This window comes from Drosophila ficusphila, unplaced genomic scaffold, assembly GCF_018152265.1.
Source record: "Drosophila ficusphila isolate 14025-0441.05 unplaced genomic scaffold, ASM1815226v1 contig_712, whole genome shotgun sequence".
Classification (NCBI taxonomy): Eukaryota; Metazoa; Arthropoda; class Insecta; order Diptera; family Drosophilidae; genus Drosophila; species Drosophila ficusphila.
The window spans coordinates 393,038-417,338 of NW_025064651.1; the positions used below are offsets into that span (position 1 = coordinate 393,038).

Below are 24,301 nucleotides of genomic sequence, written 5' to 3' on the forward strand. Positions count from 1 at the left end.
CACACACATACAAACACACCCATACAGTTGCCCTTAATTGGATGGGGCTTGGATGCTGGGAAAGCATTTAATTGCTTATGACTTTCTTGTTTTCCTTTTCCCTGTTTCTTTTTTTACGTCCACGGACGAGGCAGATAGAGTAACCTGAGACGAGAGTAGCCTTAAAATGGAAACAAATCGATAGACAGCTCTGAAGGGGAGCAAAGTTGAGAGAAGTGAAAGAGCAGCGCTACTTGGAAAAACATTGTGTTTTACAAAAGGTATTGAATGTATCTACCATTTAACTTTTAAGTTCTCTACAGTGACCTTTATCTCTTCAGTTCAGATATAAAAATTATTAGTTATATTAGTTTTTTAATTTGTTTTGTATTTACATATTATTTATTTTCCTAAGTCGAATATTACTTTTTCGCAGTGAAAAACAGTAACTGGCATTCCCGGCAATTCCCTGGCAGGGCCATCAATCAAAGTGCCTTGTGTCCACTATTGAAAATTATGAATGCCATCACATTTAATGATTGATTTTGGTCCAGGCAACGTTTGTGAGTCTCTCTCCTGCCTCACGTTTGATCCTTTTTAATACTGGATACAGATGGGCTGGGGATTATTTGTGCTGGGCTGATGGGCCCATCATCTGTCTCAGTGGCATGTGTGCGATATTTGTGAGTCTGTGAGTCTGGATGGGCTCCATAATGCAAATGGCAGGCATGACATTGTGTTTTTCTTTCTTGTACAACCCTTTAGCTAATGATGGAAGGGAACTTGTGACATTTATCGTATAGATTGATAGAACCGAGGGGGAGTTGACATTTGAAAATGCCTGAATAATGCATGCCATTGTGGGTGTACTAAAGGGAGTTCCACAATAGATAAGGAACAACATTTTTTTGTAAAAGAAAGTTGCAAAAAGGTAGTTGTTGGTGGCAACAAAGCCATGTCGAAGTTTACTTTAAATTCACATAACAAAAACTTAAACCACTTTTCAGTAATCCTGTGCAAGACCTGCAGCTGTCCGGTTTAATTAAAATATAAAACCATTGAAGTGAATCTAAAATGAACATTTAAACTAAAGCCCAACAAAAAGCGGCTTTGCCTCTTGCCAAAATACAAATTAATTCTATCGTCTCATGTTAGCGCCGAAAGACAAGAAATGAAACAACGGGGGCCTGTCAGAAGCTGAGAGTCTTGAAGTCTTGAAGCATGCCAAAAGCCTTTCCGTAGCAATAAATGTCATACTTACAGGACATGACCAGAGAAGAGCAGAGGCAGAAAGGGCACTTGGCTGGCCAACGGGGCGTATGAACGATGTCATAGGGCAAGCGCATACCCGACACACTCATGAATACAGTAACAACCGCACACTCGACACACACACACACGACTGCAGCTGGTGTAAGCAACGTTGACGTTGTGCAAAGTTTAAATCTGATTAGCGATGGCAGCCAGCAGAAACGAGGAACGAGGGGCTTTACAATATGGCCGGGCGGAAACGGAAGTGCTGCCATAAAATCATAAACATGCACACGCATATGGACAGACGGCAATTGTTGTTGAAACTGCTGCCGCTCGTCGCTGCCGCTGGTGTTGCATGAAACATGAACTGAAAGCCAAAGCGACAGGACAGACACAAAAAACGAAGTAGGGAACGAACGACTTCGACTGCAGACACACAAGTTGCCACAGCGGTTACACATGGCTTAAATTTATGAATACAGCCAATGAACAGTGGTGCAAAGATATTCAAAAACTATTTTTAGGTTGAAAAAACTCCAAGAGAAAAATAAACTAAAAGGATATTCTTGATGTATTAAAACTAAGTAACACACTAATTCCTTAATAACACTTTTGTAATCAAACAAAATAAGAAAAAAATGTGTGGCTAAAAGTGTACCGAATTACATAACTTGTTGTATATGTTGACGTCCATTTAAGTGGTAAACCCATTATAATTATTAAAACTGAAAGCCTGGCACCACCGTACAACGCTTTTGTGTACTTATTTACGCTTCCACAGACTGTGGCACGCTAACCGCGACACGCGAATGCGACTTACTCAGCGCCAGCCTGAAACATTGGCAACACTTCCCATGCTGTGCTTTTTGCTGCCCCCAACCCAAATGGGTAGCCATTAATAACCCCAATATGTGTAAGTGGCAGTCAAGCCATCTCCTTGCCACCATCTTCAGGTGGATATTTTTTTCTTTCTTTTTTTTTTTTTTTAGCTGCTGCTAATGGAATGGCAGGCATTTGAGCTGCTAACCAAACTTGGTCCTTGTCTTGTTGGAAAATATTGTTGCCGTGACAAAGAATTTTTAACCTTTTAGTGCACTGTGCAGTAACGGCAAAAAAAAAAAACAAGAAATACCATTAAAAAAGATTTTGCCAAGCCCCTGCCACAACCACTTGAGATGGGAAATTTTTGTGCAGCTTGTTGAAAGTATTTATGGCATTGCAACTTTTCGGTAAAGCACAACCACCACCATTACTACCAACCACCATACATTGTTCGACATGACTTTGCTTAGTTTTCGGCCAAATAGTTTTGATGCCGGCAAATGTGGGTCAACTATAGAAGGGAATTTAGTTTAATTAACCAATAAATTCCGTTCTCTAAGGGCGAGTTAAAACGATACCGTTTATGTTCGGGGAAGTGGCAATTAAAGCTCTAAAGTGGAAGCTTCTCAATTATATTCATAAAAGGGTTTATCCTTCAATAGGCCTCGCTCAGGTGCATCTGGCAGCATCCCCCCAACGTTTATGCAACATGCCCTTTGAAGGACCTCAACTGCGGCCTGCCACGCGTTAGCCACGAACAAGGACTAAGGACTTCTCGAGTGGGGGCGAGGGATGGATGCGATGAAAAGAAAAGAAAGAAAATAACCTTAGGCGCAGACGCTTTCAAGTGGCATAGACCGGTCTGAGATGGCTGTTGTTGCCTCACTTGAGGCTGTCGTAAATGTCACAACTGGCAAACAACAATGACATCAACTAGGGGCAGCAGCCCAACGAACGAACGAACAACAGACAGGCCCGCAAAATATATATCCCACCCGTGAGTGGTTTTATGTGTCAAAGTGACAATATGTTGCCGGCGTGCATTATGTTGCTGCTGTTGCTGTTGCTTCTGCCAAACGATGCGATATGCGGCAACTGTTGCTTGCAATGGCTGTTCAGATAATTTAAATGGCACTCACCTTTAGCAGATAAATTCAAATATATCAGTAAAAATATCCATGAGTGTTTATTAAGTCCGTTGATTATTTGCGTGCCGCTGCTGCTGCTGTTGCTGTTGCTGCTTTGTTGGCTGGGATTGCTGCCGTGAATGCCGCTTCCGCTCCTCAGCTGCGCCGCAAAGCTGCCTAAGTAGGAAATGAAGGCGGTGGTGCTGATCGCAATCGCTCTGAGCAGCCGAGCCGCCGGCTGTTGCACGTGAAGGTGCCACTGTTGCAGCGACACCAGCAACATCTGCAACAGCCACGCGAATGTTGCCGATGAAAGTTCAGGATTCGATCTTCGAGTGCTGATTTCCTTTGTCGCTGGTGCGACATTGCATGTAGGTGGCCGTTGGATGCAGATTGCTGTTGCTGTTGCTGTTGCTGTTGCTGTTGCTTGTGCTGTTGCTGTTGCTATTGCTAGTGGTTGCTGCTACTAATGTTGCTGTTGTTGCTGATGCTAATGCAAATGCCTCTGATTCGCATGGGGTTGCTGGTTTTCTTTTTTCGTCGGCGACGCAATCTTTGTCGCTTGCGTGCACACAGTCTTATGTTTGTTGGTTGTTGGGTTGTTGCTTGATTGCAGGCAGCAATTGCTGCCGCTGCTGTCTTCGGCGACAACATGTTGCTGCTGCTGTCTAGCTGGTCATTGCTGCTCACGTGGGTGGCTACATCTTCCCCTCTTTGCGATGGCTTCTGTTCTTGGCTATTGTGCTGTTTGCTTGCAATGTTGCTGTGGTGTTTTGTACTTAAGCTCCTTGGTTGCAGTTGGGTAAGTTGCTGGTGTTGCCGCTGGTTGTTGTTGCTGTTGCTCGGGTTGCTGTTGCTGTTGCTGTTGCTGTTACTGCTGCTGCTGCTGCTGCTGCAGTGCGCTAATCTTACTGCCAGCCACAGCTCATCATCGTCAACTTCAGTCAGTTTCAGTTGTGCATTTTTCATAGTCTCTTTCGGTGTTGGTTGTTGCCAGCGGATATGTTGTCTGCTCTCTACTAGATTACAATGATTTAATTTTCGGATTTTTCGGCCTTATCCAGCTGCTGCAGCTTACATTGTCCCTTCCTGTGGGAAAGGGGCTGAGTTCCCTTTTGTGTGTGGGCTGGCCTTAATACCTACTAATCTTATGAAATTTTCACCGCCTTTTAACGTTCTCCTTTTATATCAATATGGCAAGTATATGTTTTATTGTTTGCAACATTATTATGTCTTTCTTTTGTCTTCTTATTTTCTTTACAACCCGAAGAGCGTGTTTCTATTCTTCTTTTTATGCGTTCTCTTACAATAAAAGTTTATTCCCCAACTTCCTTTCTCGTTTTTTGCGCTTCTTTCTTCTAGAAAGAAAGGTAGTCCTTACGATATCCTACCATCTTACAAGTTCTTAATTTGTTGTTGATGTTCCGTTTTTGCCTTTTTCTCTCATTTGTTCGTGGTCTCCGATTTAGTATAGGCTTTTTTCTATTCTGTAGTTGCTATATTATCCTATATTTTAGTACTTTTGCTATAAATGTTGAGCTATTCAATTGTTAGTTCTCCTAATGCAATCCGTTGCAGTTGTATATGGCAGTGCTTTGTAGCATTTGGTTTCTATTGATTTACTTGACCTCTTCCTTATTTGTGTATTCAAAAGTGGCGGCTGTAATGGGAAAGACAAAGTTGCACATTAGTTGAGATCAAAAATATGTATCCTATTAATTTGTATAAACTAATCTGTGTGGTTGTGTATTTGAGCTTGTTGTTTTAGAGACTTGTGGTTTATGTACATTTAATTGTTTCTTACTTGTAAGGTAAATATGAGCTGCACATTTCAATTAATTGAGTACGTTGGTCTTTAATCTTTAAACCAGCAGATGTGTGGGATTCGATTGCAATTGCAATCGAAGGGAAATCCCAAGCCAATCTCCATTAGTCCCGCAATCTCAATCTGCATTATCGTTCCTTTTTCGACTGTTGGCATTAGGAATTTGCCCAGCGGCATCTGCCATTTCAATTTGTCTGTATCGAATTTGGATGGGACCCCAAACCCTTGACCTACCCACTAACCCGAGGCAACAGCCTACACGAATTTGCAGTTGACCACAAAGGAAATAGGACTTGCACGAATTGCAGTTGAAAGCGAATAGCTCTCCGAGCAATTGTCCGACTTAGAGTTTCAATTACTCAAACTAATTAGTTTTGCTAAAACAATAAACCCCAAACATTTTGCATGCTAATCACTCCGAGGAATTTGCGCAGCTGCCGGCCATTTTAAGGATATGACTGAAGATCCAGGAATGGCCGAAAGGCCTACTTGATGCCAAGTACTGCACTGATTCCATTCCCGCAGGACTCCTGGCCAACTCTCACTGGCCATCTCAATAAATAATGCGTATGCAAAACGATAAACACACAAGGGCCCGAGTATCCTGGCAAATGGCCGAGCAGGAATCGAGGCAGCTGCAGGATGCAAAATGCAAATGCCACAACGTAAAGGCGGGCAGCAGGACTTACCATGCCATCCTGACGTTGACGGACATGTGCGGGACATTTATGGCATGTCCTGTTAAGCAGAACTCCAGCATTTCTAACCGGGATTCACTGGGCACTGAAAACTGGGAACTGAGAACTGAGAATGGACCGTGGAGCTTATGCATATTTATGCCACAAGTTGTACAGCTTGCATTCGAAAGTTTTTGAATAAGAAAAAGACAATCAAAACGGGTCCACGCAATTACTTTGGCCAGACCTCGGGCATAAGCCGAGTGGTTGGAACCCGTTTAGAGAGAAGCCCGAATGTCAATTGAATTCTTTTTTCCTTTCAAATGCCGACCATTTTTGGCAGCTATCAAAAATGTCCCCATCTGCCGGAGGGGAAACAATAAATGCACAGAATAGAAATGTCAACAAACAGACTCGTTTCTGTCCCCCTTCGAAAATTTCATTCCCCTGGCTGGTTTGCTCTTCTGTCAAAGTTCAGTTTTGCAACTGTCAGTGGAATTTGAATGGCAAGAAATGAAAATAGTTTTTAGTCTAGCACAAAGTGGGTGGGTTTTTTCCTCTCTGACATCTAATAGGAAATATTGTTTTGCATCTGAAATGCTCTGTGACACACACATCACCGCACTGTTTCACTCTGATTGCCAGCTCAAAATATTTGTTGAAAAACACTTTCTTGAAAAACAAAGTTATATCGTATTGCTCGGAAGTCACTTAGTTTGAGTGCATTTTGGGTAAGTGTGTTTTGCAAAATACACTTAATATACAGGCAAGTTAAATAGGTTTTAGAGGGTTTTCTTTTCTTCCCTTAAACAGGAAACTAGAAATTCACCTAATTTGGAGCTAAAATAGGCAACACAACAGGCAAGTAATAACAAACCATTTGCGAAAAAATACTTTTCTGCAGCCGAAAAAAATCTGTTCGCGAAAATATCCCGCTGTGAGCACTCAAAAGAGCGTTTAAACTGCAATTGAACCTGTCCGCGAGGAAACGACCAAGTCCAAATGGTGTGCATAAAGCGATGAATCGTGAGATGGTGAAGGGGAAAGGGGAAAGGGAAGCGGGGGGCCAGCTGCTTGTGGCGGAGCGGAGTTGCAACAGTTGGCGGTGGCATTTTATGGGTCACTTGGCTTTGGGGCCGTCACAACAACGGCGATGTGCCACTCAAATATTTAGTTGTGCGATCGCAGGTGCAGGGCGCCGAAAAGCAGGCAGCGTTTTTTTTATATATTTCTTGGCTGCCTGCCCAGTGGCAAATATTGCGCATTCGGCCCGTGGACACAAGCCGAAAAAGGTATCGCTTTTATTGCAATCGCTGTGAAATATATTCGAGGAGCTTGCGGCCGTCTAATCAGCTGAAGTGGCAGACCGCAGAAATTTTCTGCCATTTACTCGCATTTGCCCACTTCGCCCAACCGTATTGATGTATGAAATTTTGCGAAAATTTATGCGATGGTCGTCGCATAAAATGAACGACCAGCTCAGACACGAGTTCTGGCCAAAATGGGTGGGGGGAACTGGAACGATGGAGGGATGGGGGCAAAATGGCAACTGTTGGCGTCGCATTGCAGATGAAACCATTTTTTCGGACTCCAGAGACTTTTCCGTTTGGCGCGTGAGCAAATTAATTTTCAGCGAGCAGAGCAAAAAAATGGTTTTTGCATGATGAACGGGGAGCGGGGCCAACTCGGCTAGAGATGGAAATGGGCAAACTGCATGATGTAAATGATAGCCAACCCTTGGTGTGGTCGCCATTCGCCAGTCGCCAGTTCAGTCGCCACCTTCCCCCTCAAAACAGCCGGCTCAATGAATTATGAATTCGCTTGGCAAAAAGTGGAAATTGTTATTCTTTTTTTTTTTTTTTTTTTTTTTTGGTATTTTACCCCAGCCTGACTCTTTCTCTGGCCGGTTTTTATTTTGCGGCTTGGAAAAGAATTATGTGCTGAATGTTCTTAGCCATGCTGCGACCAGACTTTTACTTGGCGGCTTTATTTCTTGTTGTTCTAGAGTCGGCGAGAACTGTCGACAGTTTCGCAATGTTGGAAAATTAATATTTGTACAAGTGGATTTTCAGTTATATTTTTCTGTTTTCCTTTTTTTTTCGGCTTCCAGCAAACCGCGAAAAGTTGATGACAAACTGCGAAAACTTTCGAAGGGATATGAAGAAAGTGTGCTTAAATTGTTACTTTTGCATGTGACAGGAATTTAGTGTCCTTTTAAGTGCTATTTTTATTTATAAGGGAAAATTAATGGGCAATGGGGTGTTACGTATAGAATAATGACTTAATTGCTAGAAATAAGCTTTATGACATTACATTGCATACTGCTTTGCACAATTTCAAACTATCAATAAATGTAGTTTCTAAAAATGTATTTCAGCTGCCTTTTAAAGTATCCCATAAATAAAATTAAGTGCGGAAATCAACAGAATTTTCAAGCCCATAATGTAGAAACAATTTACACAAAACCATTGAAAGCCCGCACATCGCCTTTTGCGGACAGGAGGGTGTGTATTTATTATTTATGCGACTGCTACGGATGATTTATGTTCGGTTATATTTGTCGACAGGCGACACATTGAAAGAGGCAGAGAGACAACACCACTTTACATGTGTTTGGCTAAAAGTGTTTGCCGTTTTTAATGCAAATATGGAAACAACAATGGCAGCAAAAGCGCGGGCAGGGCAAGAACTGGAATGATCAGCCGAAGGCAGGACCGAACATGGCCAACAAACAGGGCCCAGACAAGCAGCATATCGACAACAACAACAAAAACAACAACCAGAAATATTCACGAGCTTGTCGGGAGATACGAATGGGAACATATATACTCGTACTCGCAGTGTGGAATGCAAACGAGTTCAAACTGTAAGGACCACGCCCACTTCGGTCCCGTCCGCCTCAAATGTAAAATATTTCTCTGCCTGCCGTTCAAAAAATAATTTATTTGCACTTACACTGCGAACCGGAGCCGAGATGCTGGCCATGCCATCATCATCATTATCACCATCAACTGCATTGTCATTGACCGAAGTCAAAGTTCAATAGACTTAAGCAAGAATCGAACTAGGAGCAGAAGTTGGCAATGAGGCTGGAAATGCAATTCATCACTCTAAGTTTTCCTGCCCTGAAAGGAAATTGAATTGGAATGGTAGACGTAAACGGGTGGCAAAAAAGCACGAAAGAATGAAATATAACCGGTGAAAAACGCAAACTGGAATTGTGTATAACCGATAACTTCGAGAATTTAAATCCGATTTCAAAGTGGCATACCTCAATTTTTTTAGGGCTTGTGGTCTCCTTTATAAACAAACTGCATTTAAAATATTTCATTTCTTTGATGCCGAATTTTTAACCCCTGTTCATGTCAGATTTTTCTGAGTTTTACGGTGATCTGCTAAATGGAGACCAAAAATTCAAGTTCCTGAGTCCATAACTTTGATATTTTTAATCCGACTCCAAAGTGGCATACCTCTCAACGTTTGTAATCGCATCCTTGATACAACTGCATTCAAAGTTTTTAATTTTTTAATGGTCGAAATTTTGACCAATGCTTATGTCAAATTTTCCAAGTTTATAATGGTTTTCAGCCTAGTGACCCAAAACTGGACTTTTAGAACCCATAACTTTGTCAATTTTAATCTGATTCCAAAGTGGCATACCTCTCAACATTTTTTATTGCATTTATAAACAAACTTACATATAAACAAAATTTCATTTCTTGAGGTTGATTTTTTGATCCCTGCTCATGTTAGATTTTTCTGATTCGGATGGAGACTCAAAACTGTACTTCCACAGCTGTGTCAACTTTGCTCCGATTAAATGTGGGGCGCTTAAGATAGCGATAGACTGAATTTTGTACTCTCTTCTTAAGGAAAAAATTCCATAACAAAATTCTATAAGCTCAAAGGACAACCACCCGTCCACCAAACCATATGCTTCCGACTCATTGAGCAAAACTTTTCAAACAAAACCTAAGGAAGGCATAAACTATGCGATTTCAGCGTCTGCTTATGACCAAAAAATATGGCCAATTTAATGGGCCAGACCATATGAAGCTTATGAACACGCACCCGACCCCAAAGACAACGTGCCCCTTTTTTCCTGACACATTACCGCTGGAATGAGATGGAGGTCCGAACCCTTTCAACGCATCTCGGGCGAAACTAAAAATCATAAAAAGCAAACTTTGCTGACCAACACGATACGACGCACAGACAAGGGGGAAAACATGAAAAGGCGAACAAAATATCATAAAGCAAGCGATTTTTTAACAATAAAATAAAAGAAAAGCACAACAAAAGGTACGGCCTCGCCTATCTGAACCCCCTTTTTCACCAAACCTCAACCCTGGGAAACTGCGTTAACAACAGCACAGCTTGGCATTTAACATGGCCCATAAGACCAAATATAGAATGTCCAGGACCAAAAATAAATTACATGCCCATTATGGCCAAGAATCCGATTTTCGTAGATACACACCGAGTTCACGGGCACACAGACAAACTGAATGGGGATTGGACTTTTCCAACCCCTTTTGAATGGCCACCACTTGGCCAGAACGTGATTTAGCAAATTAGTGTTGCTGCAGGTCCAAATGGCATTGGCCGTAACCGAAATCCGTTAAAATATGGCTAATACAATCCTTAATAGTCAATTCGATAGGAAGCGAACAACAACGAAGAGGTTTCCCAATTGAAGCCTTCTCTTGCACACCTTTTGTTAGATAAATGCTAAATATTTAAGTAAGATGGATAAAGTAGAGAGATAAGGGTATGCATTTATAAATAATTTCAAATAGCGTTTATTAAGATTTAAAAAAAAACTTATAATTAAATCATTGCCACAAAATATTACTAAATGGTTTTAGACAAAAATACATTGAATTGTTTGAATGAGATACTTGAATTAAACGAAATTCCTGAATAAATTTCACGTAATAATAACATGTACAGTGAAACCTCCCCTGCTCGGATCTTAAGTCCCCCGCTGATGTATATTCCCAAACATATTTAACAGCATTGTGCTTATGGTACAATATAAATTTGAACTAACTGCAACAATAAATAAGAATCATTTTGGGGGGCGATTAACTGGGCGAACAAAGGGCGCAAGAGCATTCCAATATGCGTCTGTATATATTCGCCGGATTAACCCGATAGGATTAACCCTAAATGTGCTGTGGCAATTATTGCCAGGCGGATGATGCCGACGTCTGCGTCGACGTCGACGTCGACTGCAGCTGCCATGCCAACTTAATTTTTAGCGCAGACGGCAACAACTTGACCCATATTTCCAATGAGCTGACACCCGCTCACCAACACAATCTCAGCGGCACTTAAAGCTCACACACCCCTGTCCAAACCTCTAGTACCCCTGCACACCATACTCCACAACCCACACCCCATAACCCACACCCATCATATCCTATCCCACTGCACATTAACGTACTGAAAACTGAAATTTTGTCGTCGAAGCGGCAAATGAGCTGGAAGATGGTGGATGGAGATGGCATTGGGGGTCCTGCTAAATAAATATATATACACGTAAATCTATATAAATCTGTTTGTGTGTGTACGGGTGTGTGAGTGAGTGTGGACACACAGAGGTTTGTTGGTAGCGAAAAACGAACGCAAAAGCGAAAACCGAAAACCATTGAAATGCCCATGATGGTTTGGGGGGTTATAGGGGGCGGCAAGGATGCTGCTTTTGCGACGGCGCAAAAATAAATTAAGTAAAAATTAATGTCACAACACAACAGCCAAGGAGCAGCAGGAGGAGCAACAACGTTGCCTTAGCTTTTTTAAATGAATTTTATTAGGCAGATGTGCTGGCTGGCTTGGTTCCCCTCCCCCTTTCCCCTTCCCCTTCCCTTTTACTTTCCCTTCTTGAATCCCCATCATCAGTTTTCCTGTCCTACTTGGCCACGCATAAACAAACACTTAAAGAGCGTGTACAGGGTGCTTCGGTTTCAAAATCAAATTAAGCGTTGCTGTTCTATTCTTTTTTCCCCTTAACCCCCCACCCCACCCACTACCTTCTCCATCGAAGAGAGCCTCCGCTCTCTCTATTCTGCAGGGAACTCTCTCTCTCTCTCACTCACTCGCTCTCTCTTCGAGTGGAGAAAGTGCGTGTGCGAGTGCGAGTGTGGGTGGGTAAAAGCTCGTTTTTGCTAAAATTTTATCCCTGGATGCTGCTGGAAGTTCCTTCTTATTTCGCTAGCCTCCTCGAATGTTGTCCTTCCCCCGAATGTTGATGCCGTCTTTTAGGCACGCATAGAAATTTTAATGTTAGCCTCGTGCCAGCAGAAAAATAGGAAAATCCTAGAAGAAGGGAGAGAGGTGGCAGGAAAGTCGGATCCGGAGGAACTCGAGGAAAACTGCACGCAATTTAATTTTGATTTTCATTGCTGTGGCAGTTGTGAGCGGCAGAATGCATTAAGATGGAATTCCAACGATATCTCGACGATATTGCATGTTATTTATGTGCTCCATTGCGAAAATGCAAGGCGGGGAGAATAGAGAAGCGACATCCAGGTCGACATCAATTTGGGGCAATTACAGCCACAATTTATAGATATTATTATGTGTTTATGGATATGGTGAGAACATTTTTTCTGGATTATTTCGAGGGAAATACAAATATGTATTGGTAAATGAAGTATTTGTATTGACTCGTTTTTTAAACAATTTCTTAAAAAGAAATGGGAATGTAAACAAATCTTTTAATGCAAAGATTAAGCCCCTGCTTTGCAGGATATTCCGAAATGTTGAATTTACCTAAATATACTAAATTTATTGTCGGACTGAACCGAGACAAATATTTGGTAATTTATTGCAAGCAATAAATAATGTAGTGTGGAAATAAAACATTTTCTTCCATAAAATGCATTAAAAATAATTTATCTTCTGCTTTGTTTTCGCCAGCAGGAGGGTCTTTCCAAAGAATTTTGGTAATAACTTATTTGCATTCCGCTTAGCCCAGTGTAAGCTTAAGCAGTGTAAATACTTGTAGAGCTCGTCTTTTGTGCTCTGATCGAAGCTTGCACGACTTAAGTGCATTTTAAATGCGGCCCTTGCTTGCTTTATTTTTTCCCGATACTCCGCCTTGCAGCCTTTTCTGCTCAGCTAAACTGAAACTCCATTAAAACTAATTAATGTTGCGGCGTTTAACATAGTTGCTGGTGAGCGGAGAAGGGTTAAGGATGCTGGATTGCAGCAATTTCTGCTTCGCGTTGTAGTAAATAATAATTACTAATACCGTGGCTGCAGCCAAGTGATGATTACAGTCTGCTCCACGACTTGCCCCACCACGGGCGGTAATTCAGCGTAGAGTCAAAGCAGATTGCGTACCGTAGACAGAGACCCACCACCCCCTTCCCCCTCACTCCCCCTCTTCACCACCCACCGTAAACCTCCATCGAAGCTGCCAGCGAGGCAATTGACCAACATTTTCAATTAATTTTTGCTCCAATAAGCAGGCGGGCTACGTTGCCAGTGGAGAAACGGGCGCGACAGTCAACCCGCCCACCCCTTGACCTACCCTCCTTGCAACACCGCCCCTCCCCCTCAACCCCCTTTTGGGCACAAACATATTTACATACCCCTCGGATGGAACTTTGCGTTGGCCTTAACGCACAGTTGAGTTATTCGAAGCGCAGCTGTTGGCCAAAGTCAACCCATGCCACAAAGTGTTGCAGTAACGCTGTATGTTTTCTTTGCAGCTCCACAAAGTGTAACTTGTAATTAACTATCAACATGGAAATTGTGTTTTAAGTTAAGAAGGTGATTGTTTGATCTATACATCCTTGTGTATCTTAACGTATAGAAAAAACAAACTCAGAGATGAGTTGGGGATGTATTTGTAGAGCTTAAGCAAATCTTCAGTACTGCATTATTTATAGTATTTTTATTCTGTCAATATTAAAAGCTGTAATCCATCCCTTTTGTTAAAATTCAGAGATGGCTAAATTGTATAGTTTCTAAAAAGTATTTTAGCGTAAAACTTTAAAAGCCCAAACACAGAATATCATGTTTCCCATTACACCATTATTTTGGCTTTGCTTTTCTGTTTGCCCAACTATCAACATGGCTGTAAATATTCTGGTAACATGTACTTAAAACCATGTTCCCGTACGCACCTGCATTTTACTATGCAGGCGAGGTGCAAGTGATCCGTGTGCATTAACTAAAATGCTTTGCGGTCTGGGCACTTTGCTCTCTAAAAGGCAAAACGAAAATAAAATAAAATGCTTGGATAAAAGAGAGGGGGTTCACTGTAGCCAGCGCTGCAGAGGAGTAAAATGAGGTAAAAGGAGCTGGGTAAAAAATGCTTTTTCAAACATTTAACGATTTTTTAGGTCAGCCAAGAGCGCACGAATATTTTATCATAAAAATACGAATGTAGAGGCAAATATAAAATTGTGTGTTTGAGCAGGTGCACATAACTTTTTCTTTGGCTTTCGTCCACGAGAAGCGAGACACACTCACAAATAAGCAGTACAGTTTATGAGAATTTCCCTTTGGAAGTTGGCGGGGTTTTCTCAAATGCGAAACTTATTAACGTACTTCAGGATGTGCATTAGAAGTGTGCGAGTGCTGCTGCTGCTGTTGCTGCTGCTGCTGCTGTTGCTGCTGCTGCTGCTGTTGCTGCCTCTAATTGCGGCGTCCACAAATGTTGGCCTTGCCACGGCTTGACAATAAGTAGACTGAAAACATGGCTTGCAAAAATTGTGAAGGAGCAGCACAAATCGCAGAATGCGTTGCGAAGGCGCGGGGATTTCAACGGGTTTTGTGATTATTGAAAACAGAGCCCTCGTCACTCACATGCACTCGTCCTCTACCTCTACCTCTCTCTTTCTACGGATCTCTCTGTCTCTCTCCCACTCTCCCACTATGCTGCTGCTCTGCTGTAAATAATTTCAAAGTCTGCGTACCGCCGAGAAAAATAGGTCAACAGTGTTTTTGTTGTTGTTGCTGTTGCTGTTGTTGCAGTTGTTGCTGCTGCCGTTAAACTGGGCGTGACGGTAAAAGTGGCAAGCTGAAGTTGTTGCATGCACCACGCCCCTGTATCCCTTTTCTGTTTCTGGTTTGGCTTCTGGTTTTCTGGCTGCGTTCCCCAGCTGAAATTCCCGCCCTGAAGCTTTCGACCATAAAGTAGCTGGTCCTAAAAATTCAGCCAAGTTTCGCATATTTCTGCAACTCCCCCACCTTCCAACTCCCCTTACGCCCCCCACCATAATTGGGCTGGCTGTGGGCGTGGCACGGGGGCATACATTCGCACACACATAAATTGCATAGGATCAACTAGTGGTTAATATTTGATGGCTGCTGTTTGCGTTTTCCCTTGCAGCTGCAACAGCGAACTGCATCCGAGCTAAACTGCAGCGACCTACTTTCCGACAATGCATTTTTGCAGAAATTGCAGAGCAAAAGGGTGGATGGTTGCATTGGTTGGGGGATTCAATGGAAGAGGGACGGGGAAAGGGGAGGAGTGGGAGGGGGTGGTGTATGGGGGATTTGGGGTGGTGGGTGGTAAGTGTTATTCGAGGGCTGCATCAACAAGTACACACTGAATAATTTGCAGGACTCCCGCTAGGATGCAAGGGGGAAATGAGTAAGAGCTCTGGTTGTTGATTCTACTTCATATCTCAGCCAACTGAAGTGATGCTGCCCATAAAGAAAGCTACAACAATAAATGCATTCCCAAGAATATTAAGTTGGCAGAGCAGATAGAGAAGTTCCATTAGTCTACGCAAACAAATTCATATTCCATTACCATTCAAACAGAGTAAAAACAAAAGTAAAACTGTTTAAGGATTACAATAAGGAATAAATCAACAGAAGAAATCTATAATAATCTTTTAATCCTTGCTCTAAATCAAAAATTCATTGCAGACTAACTGGTTTTCCTTTTCTAAAATTTGTCCTAAACTACTGAATGAGATAAAATTAAATATGTTTTATTTATTTAAATAGAAGAAATCTATAATAATCTTTTAATCCTTGCTCTAAATCAAAATTCATTGCAGACTAACTGGTTTTCCTTTTCTAAAATTTGTCCTTAACCTTCTGGATGAAATAAAATTAAATATGTCTTATTTATTTAAACGAATGAAACTAGATTTTCCAACTGTATTACACTTTGATTAAGGCCCTTAATTGCTTTCAAGGTTTTAGCTGCAACTGTGACAACTTTTGCCCCAAGCCGAGCCCTTTGAGCCCTATTCCAGTTTCCACAATCTCTTTTTGTTAGCAAACGAACCGTGAAAATGCTCAACTTAAAATCTAGAAAAAATGTCCGCCATCAGCGCGGCATCTTTGTGGTAACTATTTATATAATTCGTTTATGAATTTAAAAAGTTTGTTTTCCGTTTGGTAGTTTCCCAAGGTTTTTCGCCCGGCCGTTGCCAAGCGCTTTTTATTTGCGAAGCTAAAACAATTTTTGCCAGCAACAAATAATAAATAAATAACTAAGCAGCGAAAGAGCAAACTGTGCGAAAAATAAAGCCAAAAAAAATGTGTAAAAATGAAGAGCTGGCGGAAGATATGGAAGCAAAAGGAAAGGCGATGGCAAAAGGAAAAGCAAAAGGAAAGGCAAAGGAAAAGCGAGTCCAGTCGAGTCAAGTTGAGTTGAGCCAGGCCATGTCCTTGGGCGACTTCCCACGCAAAAATATTCACCAGCAAAGGTTACCCCAACACACACACCCTCACACACACACAATACAACACACACACATTTGCAGGAACGAAAGCAATCAAAGAGAATGGCTGAAACAAACACACAGATACAGATACAGGATACAAATACCAGCGCAGCTACAGGACACACGCACTCAACGCACCGACAAAGAGAGAAGAAAACAACATAAAAATTAAAGAAGCTTTAAGTATTCCCGTTGTTTTTCTGTTGCAGAGCCACGGAGGCGCAGATGTATGGGTTTGGGCCCGCTTCCTCTTGCAACATTTCGTCCTTTTTCTTAGAATTTGCACGCTGTCAACGTTTACTCGCTCTCACGCACTCAGGACTCAGGACTCGGGACACTCTCTTCGCTGGCACTTTCTCTGCGGTGGATTTGGCTCGGCTCGGCTCTTTCCCGGCTCTGCTCTCCCTGTTTACCTTAAAGCTCTGCTCTATGCCTTTGTGCGAAACACATATAAATGTGCAGCGATTATGGCCAAAAAAGATCCTTGTGCCACCGCCGCCAGATACACTTTGCACGGGGCAAGGATACAAATACGGATACACAAAAGCGTTCGACATCTGATGCATATGGCTGGGTTCGAACAATAAATAAGGATTAAATGCTTCCTTTTTTAACCTGGCTAAGAATTCTTTTATTTAATTGTTAAGGTAAAGCAACTAAATACTTGATTTCTTCTTTGCACTACTTAATAATTTATTTAACCATTTAGTGAGCTAAGCCATAATATCTCAAATCTGTCTGTTCATTTGCCTGAGTATTTTTAGCCACTTACAACTCAGCGTGTTTGCCGTTGTGCTGAATACTCTTGCCTCGAATGTTTATGAATATTTTATTCACATAAGCCAGTAATCATCATATGAGTCCGTATTACAGCTGAGGGACTCACAATCCGTAAGCGAGACATAATGGAGTAAAATGTGTAATAAACTGTTTAAATTTATCTGCCAGAGGTTAAGCATCAAACTATCAAAGGCTTAACAAATTTCCCCTGTGCTCCGAAGAATGATAACCTTTGGAAACATATTTGCTTATCTTTTCTTTGTTCGGAAAATCTTTGTCGGACTATTGGGCTTAAGAATGTACTTATAATTATCCCTTCGGCAAATGGTTATCTACGTGTGTGAATGAACCTTAGTCCTGAGCTGATAGCAGAAATCACAACAGGGAGAGGAGAAAGCATTTAATGATTAATGGAAAATGTTCGTATTTATCGGTGAGAGTGAAAGGTTTTCCTCTGCTGATTAAAGACATTCTTGGCTGTTAATGAGCGTAAAAGAGAAAAATACTTGGTTCGATTAAATACACATGATATCGTACATTAAACTTGAGTTCCGGGAAAGGGCAAAAGAGAAATGATTTTAAAAGCGAGTCGAATGCAATTTTCTCAAAGTTTAGATAATAATTAAAACGTAACCTACAGACTGTTGCATAAATGGAAACGCATACTGACTTTTGCACACGGAACCCAAGAGTACTTTAGTATACTGGTTAAGTTTAAGATAAATGCTTCACATAAAATATTTTAGTGCAAATTTGTATTAACTCGATATGCTTTATTCTCAAATGAAAAATGGTTTTACACTAACAATCAATGGTGATCTAACACAGCCCAAAGCCGAGGGATATAAGACTCCTTCATGGCACCCACTCGTCCACGTCGACGGTCTTCTGCGAGTACTGGCACTCCATCTCCTTGTTGGCCGACGTCGCTCTCTCCTGGCGATACCGCCTGCCGCCGAGGAGGCCCACAATCAGCAGGACGAAGAGCACGCCACTGGCAACACCGATGATGGGAATGGTCCAGGGATTCAGCTCGTCCTCGTCGTCGGTGGCCTCGTTCAGGCCGAGTATCTGGTCGAACAAAGTGCGGCGACAGCTGAGCGTTCCGCTTGACTCGCTGCTCTCCTCCGGGACATAGCCGTCCGAGCAGTGGCAAGTGCCCGAATCCAGGCAGGTCTGGTGGGGACCACAGCCGGATTTCTGGCAGCCTGCCTCATTGCTATTGAATTGCTTCTCGCGGCACTCGCCACGGAAGAGGACATAGTCCTCGGGACACTCGGTGGCCGTGAAGGCGGCCGTCGAGCTGGTGTCCAGGGATGTGGAGCCCTCCTCGGTGGTCTCCTGCTCCTCGGATATCGACTCCGCACTCAGTTCGACGCAGCGTTCCTCCTCCTTGTTCCACCGATAGCCGAAATTGCAGGAACAGCGATCCACATCGACGCACTTCCCATTGGCACAGCCATCGCCCACCTGGCAAACTGGAGCACAATCGGCACTCACACCATCGCCAGCTGGCTGCAATTGAGTGTAGCCATCGCGACAGGCGCAGGTGTTGGGCGAAATGCACTGGGCTCCGGCGGGACAGAGAGTCTGGCAGATGGGTTCGCAGTAGTGGCTGCCATCCTGGTGATTCCTGGCCGAAACATAACCGGAAATGCACTCGCAGCGATCGGGAGCGGCACAACTGGCGTGAGCGGGACAGCCGCGACTGCAAATGGGTTCACACAAGCCGGATTCCACTTCCAAGTAGCCAGGACAGCACTCTTTAATCATCCGATGGGTAACCAGCTCCTCCTCGGAGTCATACGACTCGGTAATCTTCTCGGCTTTTTTCCAGATTTTCCACTTTGGCTGCGGCTTCACAATGGTTCGCTGTTTGGTCACCGGCGTTCGGGTTCGAATCGTCTCGTTCCTTTCGCAGTAGTTTTCCCGCTGGGCAGACACAGCAGAAGTGCCCAGGAGCAGAATCACAGCCCAAACCAACTTCATTTCCCAGTTTACTTGTCCGTTCACAACTACAGTCGATACAGAACTGAATTTTCTCGGAAATAAACGAGCAGACGAGAGCTAAATGGTCACTCAGGCAGCAGATTGCGGGGAGGATCGGCGGAGAGAGAGCATGCAGGCCACCAGATAGGACACAACAACATCCGCAGCTAGATAAAATCTCACTCTGCACTTGAAGAAAACTAACTTAAAATCGCTCCTAGGTACACAAACGTTTTAGTAGATTTTTGAGAGATAAATTTATCTTTACCTCTATTGTATAGCCTTTCTAATTATAAATCAAATAAATCCATATAAATCCTAAAACTAGATTGAAACAATCACACCTTAATTAAAATTCGATCCAATACTTTAATAACAAATTTATTAAATTTATCAAAAAATGTTCTATACATATATGTGTTTACAATTCCAGTAAAGTTTTCCTTATTTCCCTCAGTGCTCTGATCCCGGAGGGTTGCAGCATATCTGAGCCGCTGCCAAAGGTCACCCTCGTGTTGATGCGACCGCGCTGGATTGCCTGACTTTGAACCTTCCCCTCTTTATCGCAGTGCCTCTCTCTATTTGAGTCCCTTTAGTGCTACTATCATAATGCCCGCTTCAAAAGTAGCCCGCATGAAGACAGTGATAAGGCTGAAAACAACATACCATAAAAACGCAATTGTTTTCCATTGAAAATCGGTTCCGTATGACTCACAAAGAGCGGAACTAAATGCTTTACATGGATGTATTTTTACTTCACGACTTCCTTCACAACTAATAGGAAATAATAATAATTGTAGCACCAGCGCTTTTTCTATCAGTGCGTTTGCCTTTTATGGCTGGAAAATATTTTTCGTGCTCAAACTATTTGTTCAAAGATTTCTTCCACTTCGTTTCTATCAACTGGTCCTTTTTGGTACCTGCTCTTCTAGAGTTTTACCTGCTTAACTGGATTTGAGTTGGTATTTTAAGTGAAAAGAAAAAAGAATTTGTAGGAAATTTATTAGAAAAGAATAGTTTCCATATGCTAATTTGGTTAACTTAAATCTGTGAGAAACAATAAAAAGGAACGAGGCTGTTATGTTATGGAGTCCGTAAGTAAATCTAATTCATGGGAAAATCGTTAAATGTGCCCAAATGTTTTCCTTGGAGTTTTGATCTATCTAATCAGAATGTATAACTAAATTCACAACCAGTTTGCATATGGAAGTTTTCTTTTATAATTAATTTCTCACCAAACTCGGGCGGACAATTATCTCAATTGAAATATGATCCCCAAGCATTTAAAAGGTCAGTCATTGGCAGACAGGCTTACTCCGGTTTTACAGAATACAAATAAATTTGGCAGGATGAAGCACATAAATGTTTGAGGCACTTGAATATATTCTAGCCCCCCAGAAAGCCTGACGTCATTGGGCTTGTGGCAGTCGCACATTTGTTACTTTTGTCACGCTCGTTGCGAGTCGGGATCTCTGGGACAATGTTTTGTTGAGCACATTCACAGTGAACCCGAAACCCCATATACGTATACGTATGTGTGTGTGTGTATATATCAATGCAGGAAGAGTCGGCGTATAGGGCACGTATCCTGTGCCGCAGAATGCCCCAACTTCTTCGCCCCGCGGGCTGCCTTTATGGAACATATGAACGAACGAATGAACGAACGGATGAATGACAGCTGACATAGAGACAAAAGTGTGTGTGACACAGTCACATTCTAATCTAAAATAATTGAATTGAAGTCAGATTGCAACTGATGCCTTGTTCGCCTCAGTGTGTATCTCACAGATGCTCGGGCTGTATCACAGATACAGATACGGCACGATGGGCTTCTTCTTTTCCATCCAAAGAGAGTGTATGCGTGTGTGTGTGTGTGTGTGTGTTTTCTGGTTGTGCAAAGTGTAACTGTTGGATAACAGATAAACGAAACGGCATGTGCCACTTGCCACTGACAGTCGGCCCGTATCTGTATCTTCTGCTGGCGTCGTATATATTCGTACATATCTCTTTTGAAGCCGCCGGTTTGCCCACATCACATACTATATGCACATATAGCGCCGCCGCCTAAGATAATTAATGGTTTGCTGGTTTTCGCTAACTGGATTTTGGTTTGTCATTGTCTTTGCGCTGCCACAACTCCCCAAACGATGCGAAATGGAAGCCATCCAGCTCCATTTCTCGCCGAGATTTCTCACGTCGACAAGTGCAATTAGGCCGAGGGACTAGTCAAAGTTGCGGCAGCCGCGTGAATTATTGCCAGGCTTCGGCTGCGATTCGCGACTCGCTAATTGCCAGCCATAAATTTGCATTATCTCATGTAGGTAAACCCCCTTGAAGAGCGCTCAAGGAACTTCCTTCCTTCCGTCTGCCGTTCCGTTCCGTTCTGCCCTTCCGTTGAACTGTTAAATTATCTAAGTTGCTGGCGTTCCTGGCCCCAAAAACTTTGGCCCAGCCCGTGTGACATCTGCTGCTCAAATGCACAGGCACGTAGCTTTGGCTTAAACCATCGGGTTGAGTGAGGGGGTTCGTTTGCTATGTACAGTTTAACTGGCAGCATGTTAGGCCATTTCATAGCTAAGCCTCTCTCACCACCAAGGCTCTCTTATCCCCAAGCCCCCAAAACCCCGCAAACCCTCAACCAACCGAAGCCCCACCCTCCAACCACTCAGGGCAAAAGTTTTGGTGGCACGAAAGTTTCCAGCTCCCGAATGATACGACAATAATTTTAATTATAGATTAGCAGACAAATCCTCGAATGAGCACTAAAATTTCACAAATTATGACAGCCGAGAAACGTTGGCCTACAAAACTGTTGGTTCAGGCCTGGAAATTTTAGGAACATAAATATTTGGTTTGTGCAGGAACCATTTAAATACATAGTTCCAAAAACACCATTAATTAACTGCTTTTTAAGTGAAAGCTTCCTAACATTAGATTTAATAATCATTAGTAAAAGTAATAAAATATTTATTCTAGTTTGTAAAATAATTATGTAGTTAAATATCTACCAGTTAGTTAAGTGGTTGAACCACTTAAACCTCGTTCAAGGACTCACAAATGTTTCTTCCCCTGAGCGAAGACATTTTTAGCATTCTGACCTCTTGCCTTCGCCAACTATCCATATCTAAATTTACCAACTGGCCTAGTTACGGTTAAAATTAAGTGGTTCAAGAAAAAAATGCTGCCAGAGAATTGTTAACCTTAAATCTTTTTCTCATTCGCGCAGCGAAGGTTAATAGAACAAGCACACAAATCTAGAGACGTCCAACAAAAAAAAGGTGAGCATTGTTTGTCAGCTTTTGTGCGTTGGACTTGCCAGCTGCCAGTTGGCCCCACTACGATGACAAAAAAAAAAAAAAACGAAAACAACAAGAGACACAGAAAAGGACACCAAGGAAGAAGGTTGGGGGACACACGTGAGAAACTTTACAAATGGAAAAGTGAAACTGAAAACTGAAAGCTGAAAACTGCGTCGCCGGCTGTGATTAAAAAAGTAGCGACGCCATTTGTTGGATCTGCACACTTGTATACGTATAGTTGTACTAAATGTATATGTATATAATTTGGTTCATGGGCTGGCTCCCTGGCTCCTCATCCCCATCCTCATCTCGCACTTCCTCGGCTGCGGCCATTTTCATCCGCTGCAAAGTTTAAGGTCCTTCATACATAAATAAGCAGTAGGCAAAGCGGCGTCGCCTCAAAGCACGGCGGCAAACATCAGTGGCAGTGGCAGGAGCAACAACAACTAAGCGGACATGACACCCACTAGAAGAGCGCTCTTCAAAAGCGCCCACCAACAACAACAGCAACAACAACAACAGCGACACTCATCAACAACGGCCAAACAAGGGCGATAAAAACAAGCGCAACAAGGACTCTGAAACCCGAGACCCGGAGTCCAAACATGACACATCGTCATCATACACGAGCGCCACGTAACAGTCGCGACTGCCACTGCCGAGATCCTGACAACGCCTATGTCCCAGTGTTTGCCACTGTATGTGTGTGTGTGTGTGTGGGTGAGTGGGTGTCCTTTGAGCAGTCACTGTGGCAGTGTGGCAGTCAGTCAGGGCTGCTGGCACATAATTAAGGACATCGTCGGCAAACACGAGGAGGCAGCGAGGAGGCAGCGCGAAGTGAATTACTTTCGGGGATACTCTTTCTGAATGGCACTGGTCCAAGGACAATAGGCTTGTGGTTTTCACTTTCGCAGCCAAAGTGGCAAACTTTAACGTTTGATTGTTTTCGCTTCAAAAAAAATTAAATTGAATCGGATTTATGAAGGGAACCGAAAGTTATTACCCCTACAACGACAAATAGGAATCAAATACCACTATCATAGTTTTATATAGTACTAGCAAACCCGGCGAACTTTGTTCTGCCTTTTTTTGGAAAAAATTACAAAAATAATCAAAAACCTACATTAATATTTAATTTTTATTTCTGTATTTTGGTACATAGGCGTCGATCAAGTTGTTCTTCCATGTTTCATTGCTTAATGATACATCTGCTGAAGATTTCTCGAAGCAATTGCTGACTATCGGCAATGGTCAAGTACCTGTCGATGAATCGAGCGGATTAATATCATTTCGAAATAATTTTTGTAATTTTGTCTCATCAAAAAGGAACTTATCAACAATGTATTTGCAAACATTATTTCTAACTACAAAAATAAGGAATGGTTGAGTGAGAGAGCCATTTTAGCGGCTAAGAATAAAGATGTTGATGACCTGAACTACATAATTCAAAATAAGATCATTGGAACAATGCATTCATTCAAATCTATTGACTGAGTCACAAATGAAGATGAAGCCACCAACTATTCAATTAAATTTTTAAACTCTTTGGACGTGCCTGGCTTACCACTTACAAAAATTATTTCGAAATGATATTAATCCGCTCGATTCATCGACAGGTACTTGACCATTGCCGATAGTCAGCAATTGCTTCGAGAAATCTTCAGCAGATGTATCATTAAGCAATGAAACATGGAAGAACAACTTGATCGACGCCTATGTACCAAAATACAGAAATAAAAATTAAATATTAATGTAGGTTTTTGATTATTTTTGTAATTTTTTTCCAAAAAAAGGCAGAACAAAGTTCGCCGGATATGTCGCTGGCATTCCCAACCTGATTAATAAA

At 42.3% G+C, this 24,301-nt stretch overlaps 2 protein-coding genes across 2 annotated transcripts in view; both read right to left on the reverse strand.

The window, feature by feature from the left end:
* Positions 1-24,301, reverse strand: part of LOC108090043 (neuronal acetylcholine receptor subunit alpha-7) — a 53,513-nt gene that overhangs the window by 24,350 nt on the left and 4,862 nt on the right. Inside the window, 3 exon segments of the mRNA XM_043208797.1 lie at positions 3,195-3,531; positions 3,533-3,718; positions 3,720-4,842. Of these exon segments, the coding sequence (XP_043064732.1) occupies positions 3,195-3,531; positions 3,533-3,718; positions 3,720-4,151 (955 nt within the window). The 5' untranslated portion in view covers positions 4,152-4,842.
* LOC108090068 (multiple epidermal growth factor-like domains protein 11) lies at positions 17,920-19,209 on the reverse strand. The gene has a single exon (XM_017188579.2). It carries the CDS (start codon positions 19,154-19,156, stop codon positions 18,023-18,025), a length of 1,134 nt encoding a protein of 377 aa, XP_017044068.1. The 5' UTR covers positions 19,157-19,209; the 3' UTR covers positions 17,920-18,022.